Source organism: Dipodomys ordii, unplaced genomic scaffold (genome assembly GCF_000151885.1).
Source record: "Dipodomys ordii isolate 6190 unplaced genomic scaffold, Dord_2.0 Scaffold22, whole genome shotgun sequence".
NCBI lineage: Eukaryota > Metazoa > Chordata > Mammalia > Rodentia > Heteromyidae > Dipodomys > Dipodomys ordii.
Genome location: NW_012267238.1, coordinates 637,633 through 648,639, shown reverse-complemented (window position 1 = coordinate 648,639; position 11,007 = coordinate 637,633). Strand labels below are relative to the sequence as shown.

Below are 11,007 nucleotides of genomic sequence, written 5' to 3'. Positions count from 1 at the left end.
GCTGTCCCTCAGCTCTTCAGCTCAAGGCTAGCGCTCTACCACTTGAGCCACAGCGCCACTTCCGGCATTTTTCTTTTTTCTTATGTGGTGCTGAGGAATCGAACCCAGGGCCTCAGGCATGCAAGGCAAGCACTCTACCACTGAGCCACCTTCCCAGACCCAGAACATACTTCTTTATCTCTTCTTGCTAGTTTTAATTTGAAGTCTATTTTATCTTATATTAGGATTGCAACTCCTGCTTGTTTATGGGGGCCATTTGCTTGGTACGTTTTGTTCCAGTCTTTGACTTTCAGAATATGTTTTTTTTTTTTTGTGGGCAAGGTGTGTCTCTTAAAGGCAGCAGATAGAAGGATCTTGCTTTTTGATCCAACTACACAATCTATGTTGCTTAATTAGAGAGCTAAGTCTGTGAATATTGGGAGGCATTTGGTATTTCCTGCCATGTTATCCACCTTCTTGGGGGCTATGCCTACTGGAATATTACTATGATTATCTGATTCTGTTTGGGTGCCATTTCTTGGCCTTTATCATGCTCTTATTGGTTTTCTATGTGTAAGACATCTTTAAGTATCTTTTGTAGGGCTGATTTGGTGGAGATATATTGTTTCAATTTTTCTTTGGTGGAAAGTTTTTATGTGTTCCTCTGTTCTGAAGGAGAGTTTAGCTGGGTATAGTATTCTTGGTTGATAGTTGTTTGTCTTTAGGGCATGGCATACATCACTCCAGGCTCTTCTTGCTGTCATGGGAGTTATTCTGATTGGTTTTCCTTTATAGGTGATTGATCTTTTCTCCACAACAGCTTTAAGGAACTTTTCCTTGGTCTCTATTGTTCCTGTGCAGATCTTGTGTGGGATGTCTTGTTCTGGTTTGGTCTAATTGGGGTTCTAAAGGTTTCTTGTATCTGAATGGGCCTATCTTTTTGTATGTTTGGAAAGTTCTCTGCTATGATTCTGATAAATAACAAGCTGAAATTATCTTAATAAAAACCCAGAAACACAACAAATCAAAGGAAGGTAGACTGCAGAGCTTCTGCATGGGAAAGGCCATAGCTAGCAAAATCAATAGAAAGCCCATAGAATGGGAGAAGACCTTCACTAGCCATACAATAGACAAGGGTCTCATACCTAAAATATACTTGGAACTCAAAAAATTAAATCCTCCAAAAACAAATTCTCAAATAAACAACCACCATATTAATAAGTGGGCTAAAGACTTAAAAAGAGGGCTGGGACGGTAGCTCAGTGGTAGAGTGCTTGCCTAGCATGCATGAGGCCCTGGGTTCAATTCCTTAGCACCACATAAGCAGAAAAAAGCTGGAAGTGGCACTGTGGCTCAAGTGGTAGGGCATTAGCCTTGAGCTGAAGAGCTGAGGGACAGCATCCAGGCCCAGAGTTCAGTCCCCATGACCAACAACAAAAAAAAAAAAAGAAAAGAAAGAAAGAAAAAAATAAAAACATAGGTACATAAGACTTAAAGAGAAACTTTACTGAAGAGGAAATAAGAATGGCCAATAGGCATATGAAGAAATACTCAACTTCTCTTGCCATAAAAGAAACACAAATCAAAACAACATTGAGATTCCTCCTCACTCTGGTTAGAATGGCTATAACCAAGAAATTTAATAACAACAGATGCTGGAGAGGATGTGGCCAAAAAGGAACCATACTTCACTGTTGGTGGAAGTATAAACTTGTTCAACCACTTTGGAAAGCAGTATGGAGGTTCCTTGAAATACTCCACATAGAGCTCCCCTATTATCTAGCAATCTCCCTTCTGGATATTTACCTAATTGATCACAAACAAGGCCTTACTAAAGCTATCAGCATAACTATGTTTATCGCAGCCTTATTCACCATAGGTAAGATATGGAACCAATCCAGATGCCCCTCAGTAGATGAATGGATCAAGAAAATGTGATTTTATATATATACAATGAAATTCTGTGCCTCCATCAGGAAGAATGACACCTTCCCATTTGTTGGGAAATGGAAAGACTTGGAAAAAATATTAAGTGAAATAAGCCAGACCCAAAGAAATATAGGTCTCATGGTTTCCCTCATTTGTAATAATTAGTATACATCTAGGATAATTTTATCAGATGAGCAGAAAAGGTCAAAAGCTATGTGCATATGCCCATATAAGATGATGTTAAGCAAAACAAACTGCAAGATATGGATATTAGAGGTCTTTTTATGTTTTTTTTAAATGTACTATGTGATTTTTTTGTTTCCTTTGTATGTTCTTCCCCCTATGGTATATCCCCTGTTGTCATTGTACTTGATTTTGGTACCATGCATCTTATAGACACAGTTATCTTATTTGGGGAGGGAAAGGGGAATAACCAAATGCTGAAACAAGGCCACAGGATGACCTATTGCAACTATGAGACTCACAAGACACTAAGTTGGAAATGAACTTTACAACTTTGGTGGGGGGGGGAGGAGGAAGTGAGGTGGGGGAAGGAATGGATAATAGGAGAAAATCAAAAGAGGGGGTAACAATGTTCAACAAGAAATGTACTCATTACCTTACTCATGTAACTGTAACCCCTCTTTACTGAATCTTTACAATAAAATAAAATTTAAACAAAAGATTCACCAGAAAATAATAAAAGTATTTTTGTTTTTGTGAAAAAAATAGAACATACTGTACTCACCACTGAAATCTAACTTAGGAATATTTTGAAAACTTGTATTTTAATACATTATAAAGAGAGAAAAAACAGAAACATTACTAGACATTTATGATTTATGAAGATTGAGTCAAGATATATTTTAAAATATAAACATCAATCATGGACAATGGTATTGAAAGAATAATAAAAAGTCTCCCATCCAAGCAGGCCCAGGACTACATAGACTTTCTAATTAGTCCTACTGATATTTAGAAAGGAACTACCAAAACTATTCCTCTACTGAGTCCATAAAATGGAAAGGGAAAGAATACTACCAAACTTATGATACAAAGCCAATTTTACATCAAAATGGGTAAAGTCACAATAGCAATAACAAAAATCTATAGGCCAAGTTCCTTGATGAACTTGGAGTGCCTGTGTATGCAATGCCAATAGGTATTGCTTATCTGTTACCCAAGACATCTTCTAGGACCCAAAGAGAAAGCTTTTCTTGGTGTTTCTGTCTGATATTTAAAAAGGTAATGGAGGATTTAATAGATCAGATACCAATTATCTTAAATAGGTAAGCAGCACATAAACCAATTAAAGAAGAGATAACACTTTCAAAAACAGTTGCAGAGAGATATTCAATTATCTCCACAAAATACAATTATTATTAATATCTCTTTGATTATGTCTTGATGAAAAAGACTTAGGAGGAGTGAAAAAGTCTTGATAATTTATTCACAATTGTTAAAGAAGAAGCAGGTTTATTGTCACTAGATGGTGTCAACCCTCTGAAATCTAACACACAAAATGTCAAAATATTTGTTGATGCACTGGAGATAAGTTTCCATGGTAAAAGCACTTGCTTAAAAAGTAGATCTTCGGTTTGAACACTGAACCATAACAAATTGATAATAAATTATACATTAGTTTTACTTCCATAGACTGTATTCTACTTTTCAGGATGTCATCATTGCCTAAAAAATGAACAAGACATCCTGCACTGGAAATCCCATTCTCAGAAAAATATATTTATAGAATAAGTGGAAAATACAATATGCAATCATTCTATCCATTCTCTGTTTCTGTCAGAGTAGTCAGAGTGTAGGTATTTGCCATTGGTAGAACTTTTGTGAATGCCCCAAGACTGTCTCAGAAAGACACTGCTCCCAAAATCCTTTTTAAACATCTGATGTTTCCCCAATTCCCTTGAGTGTTAGGCTTCCTCGGATGGAGAAAGCTATATAGCCAACCTCTGAGCCAGAGCTAGAACCTAAACCAGAGGGACAGCCTCCCTTTCAGAACATCAAGAAACCTGCAATTGCACAGTAGAGGTAACAATGCCCACATTTTATAATGGTCAATGGATGGCTGCTGTGTTGAGATCGTATTCCATAAGGATCAGATTTTAGATTAAGCACAAACCTGATTCTGAGGAAAGAGACTGAATTTTACCTTCTTATGCCTGCCAATGCTATAGCATTTGCTCAGGATTAATCAAGTTTGGAGGGAAATCATTTCTCATGTTTATGAAATACTTGTTATCAATGATCATGTGTGACGACTTACCTAGACCATATTCTTTCAAGCTAGTTAAAGATTCATCAAATGGCAGTTTATGGCTCTTAAAACAGATGATCTTCATGAGTAAGAATTATTACAGCCAGGCACCACTGGCATAGGTCTGTCATCCTAGCTACTTGTGAGGCTGAGTTCTGAGGGTCATGGTTCAAAGCCAGCCTGGGCAGGAAAGTCTGTGAGACTTTTGTCTCCAATAAACTACTCAGAAAAAGCTGAAAGTGGTATGTGATAGGCCTTAGCACAAAGAGGCTCAGGGACAGTGCCCAGGCCCGAAGAGCAGCATAAAATAAAAAAGAAAGAAAGAATAATTATAGAACTCAAAATATTTTTCCTCCAATTAGGAAAATAAAAGTAATAAAGTTCAGGGTTTGTTGCCTTAACTATAGTTCAATCCCAGTATAGATTTCCTCAAAAAAAAAAAAGAAGAGTGTCTCTGATGTTTTTGCAGATTCTACCTCACAAGTTTCTGTATGGCTTTCTTTCTCACATACCGAGAATCTCTTTGGAAGGTTTGTGGAGAAGCTTTCCTGTCTTCAACCAAAACAGAAAAGGAAGTAAGACATAAAGGGAGTCTTAGTATAATTGAGTGTGGAAGTCTGTTTCTCAAGATAGGAAGGGGTAAAATCACAGAACGTTTTAATAGCTAATTATACTTTTTAAATTTTGCTTTCATATTTGTTTGTTTTGAAACTATGCCCATTCATCTAGAGAGAGGGTGAAGTAGGGAAGAAAATAGAAAAGGCAGAATATGATACAAAACAAAGTCCAAGTGCATGAGAGAAATGTACTTTCAGATAAGGAGAAAAATCAAGGGAGAGTATCACATGCATCACATGCAACTTCATTCTTCATAATAAAAGTGCATAAGAAATAGAAAGTTAATGATTATCTCTGGAAGGAGTATTAGAGATTTCAGAAATCAATTGCTTACATTTATTTCCTTTTCCTCCTGAACTGTGGATACAATATAATCCCAAAGCTATAGTGGATTAATTCCTTAGCAAGAAAAGCAGTGGTTATTATAGTGGAAGAAGAAATTAGCTGAATTCAGCTAAAAATATTTCAGTTCTTACTTTACATGATTCTCAAACCAGGATCAGATGACTAAAGAATAGCTCATATTATGGACTTTGAAGATGATACTATATCAGTATATTTTGTGAACTTTTGTGTAGTTGTTATCTAAACCTGTAACAGTAACAAACTCATGTCTGTCCTTCAGAGTTCATTAATGCAATCCTTCAGATGGGGTATGTTTCAGTACTTTTGAAGGAAAGTTGATAGAGGGACACAGAGATGATTTGAGTTTGGAAGGCTTGGATGTGGGAAAAAGAAGAAATAGATTGGAAAGACCAAGAATGGATCCTCTTTATTGATTAACATCAAAGGAACAGGGAAAACATTCTCTCAGACTAAACCTGCTCTTTCTCTTTTGGTTCCTCAGTTTTGCTTCCAGTTTTGGAATCACTTTCCCTTCTACTCAGCCTAACCTTTAACTGCTGGACAATTAGGCTTCTTCTGTGATGAGATAACCTCTTTCCTTCTCGTTGTCTAGTCATTAATCCTGGAAAATAGGACTTGTCTGATGGAAAAAAAATCACTCGACTTCCTAAAGATCTTACGTAGACTCCTTTGTAAGCATGGATGCTCTTAGTTCAACCATAAAAATCTTTCTGGAACAGATGAGGAGATGTACTTTTGCAATTCCAGTGCCTGGGCATTGAGGCTGGAGGATTATCAGTTTGACACCATTTTGGTCTGAGACCTTGTTTCAGAAAAATAATAATAAGCATAATAAAAACAAAAATACCTATATATCCCCAACTCAACCCATCTGTCCTAATGGTTTATGCTTATTGATACATACTTTGTGCTATTCAATCCTTTATGCAAGTATTCCTTCCTTTCACATGAGCTTTGAGACAACTCAAATAAGCAGTGCTTTTTATTTTATTGCAGAGAGTTGTAGCAAATGTAGGTCTTCAAAAATCCTCATTGATCCCCCAGTACTTCTGCATTGTTTGCCTTAATGAGTAGCACACTCACATTCATCAAATTGTCTGGAAACATGAGAGAAATTTAATTCCAAAAACAGTCTCTTTACCTTTTCCTTTCAATTCTATCCTCATTATTTTACTCCTCTGACCCAAGCTAAGGCAATAAAGTTACTTCATTTGCATTGAAGAGAAAATTTCCAGTTTAAAAATTATTCTAGGAGCTGGGAAGGTGGCTCAGTGGTTGAGCGCTTGCCTTGCATGCATGAGGCCCTGGGTTCAATTCCTCAGCACCACATAAGCAAAAAAAGCCAGAAGTGGTGCCGTGGCTCAAGTGGTAGAGCGCTAGCCTTGAGCTGAAGAGATGAGGGACAGTGCCCAGGCCCAGAGTTCAGGCCGCAGTGTGTGTGTGTGTGTGTGTGTGTGTGTGTGTGTGTATTATTCTAGTCTCCATCTTCTATTTCTTTTTTTTTCCATCTTCATGTCAATCCTCCTACCAGTTCCCTACAATTTTGGCTTCCAGCTGTCACATCTCCAACTCTTCTAATACTTTGCAATAAAATCCAATGCAACTATTAATTATTTTTGATACTGTGTGAAAAATTGGTGATTACCTACTATTCCTATTTGATATCTTATTATCAATAAAATATTTTTAAGTTGCACTAGGTAATAACATAAAAATAGGAATGATAACATCAGTATAATAATGAAAAATAATAGTACCGGAAGCCAATCTCAGACATGGAAAATACAGTAGGAAGACAAGAAGGTGATATCAAGAAAGCTAAGGAAGCCTGCAGATCACTACCACTAAAATAAAGACTCCAAAATTTGACCTTTTAAAAAAAAGAAGAAGAAAGCCAAGGGAAAAGATTGAATTTGAGCCCAGCTCTATTTCTGGCTTTGTTGGTGCTTAATTAGCAATAAGAGTTTCAAGGACTTTTCTGTTCTGGCTGTCTTTGAACCATGATCCTTGGATCTCAGCCTCCTGAGAAGCTAGGAATGCAGGCGTGAGCCAACAGAAGCTGGCTGTGACATTATTTTATAATGTGTGAGATGAAAATCATGTAAACACAGTTGGTTTATTACAAATAACTATGATTACTGAGTGGTATTTCATGAAAGTTAAATTACATAAACACAGTACACAAATGGTGGAAAATGCTAAGACAAGATTAGCTAATAATGTGGGGACTAAACTAAAATATATTCGTTGTATTTTAAAGTATAGTAAGTTGAGATCTCTCAGTGTTATAAAATAGTCTCTGTGCCCAAATCAATTGAAAAGGGAAGACTTGGTATCCTAATTGTGTTTCCCATTCTTTTTTGTTTGAATCCAAAGGAATGACTTAAAGTATAATTTTAAAATGCAACATTTTTCCTGGGGTTTTTTTTTTGCTTGTTTATTGGCCTTTCAGGTCTCAATTCATGATCAATTGAGATTTTGCATCTAGGAAGGAATGTAGATTTGAGTTGGTTCTTTACCAGTTTGTGTGGATTTCAAGTTCAGAATGATGCTATGCCTCAATCAAGATCATGGTTGATGAAAAGGCTGAGGTGAGGACTTAGACAAACTCCCAAATACAGTCTTCTTTATCCCATGTACAACACAGGTCTTAGAAAATCTTCAACATTTATTCATTTCCAGATTGTTCTATCCAAATACATAAAATATACATCTATTGGTTGCAACCAAATATCCCATTTATTGACTTATTTCAAATGCTACAATTTTAACTCTCTTATATTGAAAATGTATTTACCAAGTATTTATGAAAAAATATTTTATTCCTCTCCATTCATTAGATTATCAACAAGATTCACTAGTCCATATACTTAATTATTTCTACACACTTTTTCTTTATTTTGTTTCTACTGTTGCAGCCCTCATTGTTTTTTCTTTCTTCTTCCTTTTTCTTTTTTTGTGCCAGTTGTGATACTTAAACTCAAGGCCTAGGTGCTGACCCAGAACATTTTTGCTCAAGGCTAATGTTCTACCACATGAACCACACAGCTCCACTTCTAATTTTTTAGAGCTTACTTAGTGATTAAGTCTCACGAACTTTCCTGCCCAACATGACTTTGAACTATGATCCTCAGATCTCTGCATCCTGAGTAGCTAGGATTATAGGCATGAGCCACCCAGCTTGAGGCCTTATTTCTTATTCTGTTTTGTCCATTGGGAAATTTCCTTAGAACTCTTTCTCTCTTCAAACGTTTTGCCATTTAAATCTAATTTCTTGACAGAAGCTTATTATACAAGTCTAAAATATGTTCATTGCCATTATGGGATTTAAAGTACATTGGTTAAGAATAATACAAAATATATAATTAGGATTGTGTAAGTGTATAACTTGGAAGCTGACATAGAAAATAAATTATCTTTGTTATGTATAAAAAAGATAACAAAAACATAATTTTGGTAATGCTTTCTTCCTATAAAATTGGTTAATTTAAGAAATTTCTTATGTATTTATGATAATAATAAATTATTTCCATAGAAAATATTAATCCCTTGGCTTTCTTGTCAAGATTTTAATCTTCAAATAGACAAGACAGTCTACTAGACTAGTCATGTTTTAGTGACACTAATACATGTTTCATGTATTGATATGTAGTGGTTTTTATTTCACATTTAAGAGTTTTACTTGTCTTGCTTGTTCTTCACAAGAACATTCTTTCTCTAAAGCCAAATGTTCTGTACAGATTTAATAAAAAAACTTCTGATTCTTTATTGAGACAGCTGGGTAAAGATAATGTCTGTTCTCTGCTGACAAATATATGTGATTGATTATTTTATAAATGTGCCAACCCAGCCGGGCGCTGGTGGCTCACACCTGAAATCCCAGCTACTCAGGAGGCTGAGATCTGAGAATCACAGTTCAAAGCCAGCCTGAGCAGGAAAGTCTGTGAGACTCTTATCTCCAATAAACCACTAGAAAACCGGAAGTGGTGCTATGGCTCAAGCGGTAGAATGCTCACCTTGAGTTGAAGAGGGACAGCGTCCAAGCCCAGAGTTCAAGCCCCATGACCGACAAAAAAAAATTAATTAATTAATTAATGTGCCAACCCATAATGAAGAATAAAGCTAATTATGATTGTACAATGTAAATGTACATCAATGAATGAGTGATATTGAGCTCACAAAAGACCATAACTATATTTTGACCAGTATATTCCTAGTATTCCATAGAAGAGAATTGTGGTTAATCATCAGAAGTAGTCAGTCAGGTAAAAAAAGAACCATAACATGAAAGAGCCTTCTTGAGAATAGATGATAATACAATGAAAATACTGCCTTGAGTAGAGGGCTTTGAAGACATTATAAATACACTAAAAATGGCTATTTTCTTTTACTATTGTTGTTACTACTTGTAGCATGTTTAGAAAATTGTGATAACTTTCTCGTCACTGGTTTCTTATCCTTCAAATATGAATAGATACCAACCTCTTCTTAAGGCAATAACCTTGCCACAATCCCTTCACATATATAAGTGGATAAAATTTCTGGGATTTCTCATTCTTTTTTCTCCCAACTTTCCAATTCCAGTTTCCACTATCAGAGGCCAAAGAAAAAGATGACCACCTCTCCAATATCTTCAAATCAGACCAACCTCAGAGACATCTGGTATACCATGATTGGCATCCCAGGACTGGAAAATGCACACATCTGGATCTCCATCCCCATCTGTTCTATGTACATAATAGCTATTGTAGGCAATGCGTTCTTGATATTCCTGATCTTCGCTGAGCGCACTCTCCATGAGCCCATGTACCTTTTTCTCTCCATGTTAGCTCTGGCAGATATCTTACTCTCCACAGTCACCACACCAAAGATGCTAGCCATATTCTGGTTCCAAGCTGGGGGGATTTCTTTTGGTAGCTGTGTGTCTCAAATGTTTTTCCTCCATTTCATCTTTGTGACAGAGTCTGCCGTATTGCTGGCTATGGCATTTGATCGCTTTGTGGCCATCTGTTATCCACTGAGATATACAACCATCCTAACCCACTCAGTCATTGGGAAATTGGGTGTGGCCTCTGTAACTAGGAGTTTCTTCATTTGCTTCCCCTTGATTTTTCTGGTTTATCGGCTCACTTACTGTGGGAAGAATATCATACGTCACTCATATTGTGAACACATGGGCATTGCCAGGCTGGCCTGTGACAGCATCAAAGTCAATGTCTACTACGGTGTGATTGTGGCTCTGTTTTCCACATTTCTAGATGTGATCATTATCATTGTCTCCTATGTGCTTATACTTTGTACTGTGTTTAGAATTCCTTCCCGAGATGCCCGACACAAGGCTTTGAGTACTTGTGGCTCCCATGTCTGTGTCATTCTCTTGTTCTACAGTCCATCTTTCTTTTCTTTTCTTGCTCACCGATTTGGAGGCCACAGCATACCCATCAGTGTGCACATCCTCATTGCTAATCTCTATGTGGTTGTACCACCCTGTCTCAACCCCATCATCTATGGAGTCAAGACCAAGAAAATCCAAGACAGGGCTGTGCAGGTCTTTTCTATTAGCAATAAATTCTGTTGATTTAAACCAACTCTTAGAAGTGCCCCCTTTAAATCAACAGAATGTTGATTATATCAAGTCAGCCATAAATAAAAGTATAGTAGTCGTTTTTGAGAAAAACCATGATATCATATTCTGTTTGTTTCATTTATTTATTTATTTGGGTATGATCGTGGGGACTGAACTCTGGGCCTGGGGGCTGTCGCTCAGCTCTTCAGCTCAAGGCTAGTGCTCTACCACTTGAGCTACAATGCCAGTTCCAGCTTTTTTTTCTTTTTTTGCTTAT

The 11,007-nt window shown here is 36.7% G+C and overlaps 1 protein-coding gene across 1 annotated transcript; it reads left to right on the top strand.

Moving 5' to 3' along the window:
- The first annotated feature begins 9,776 nt into the window (after positions 1-9,776).
- Positions 9,777-10,742, top strand: LOC105983890 (olfactory receptor 52Z1-like). Its single transcript, XM_013013925.1, has one exon. It carries the CDS (start codon positions 9,777-9,779, stop codon positions 10,740-10,742), a length of 966 nt encoding a protein of 321 aa, XP_012869379.1.
- Positions 10,743-11,007: the final 265 nt, after the last annotated feature.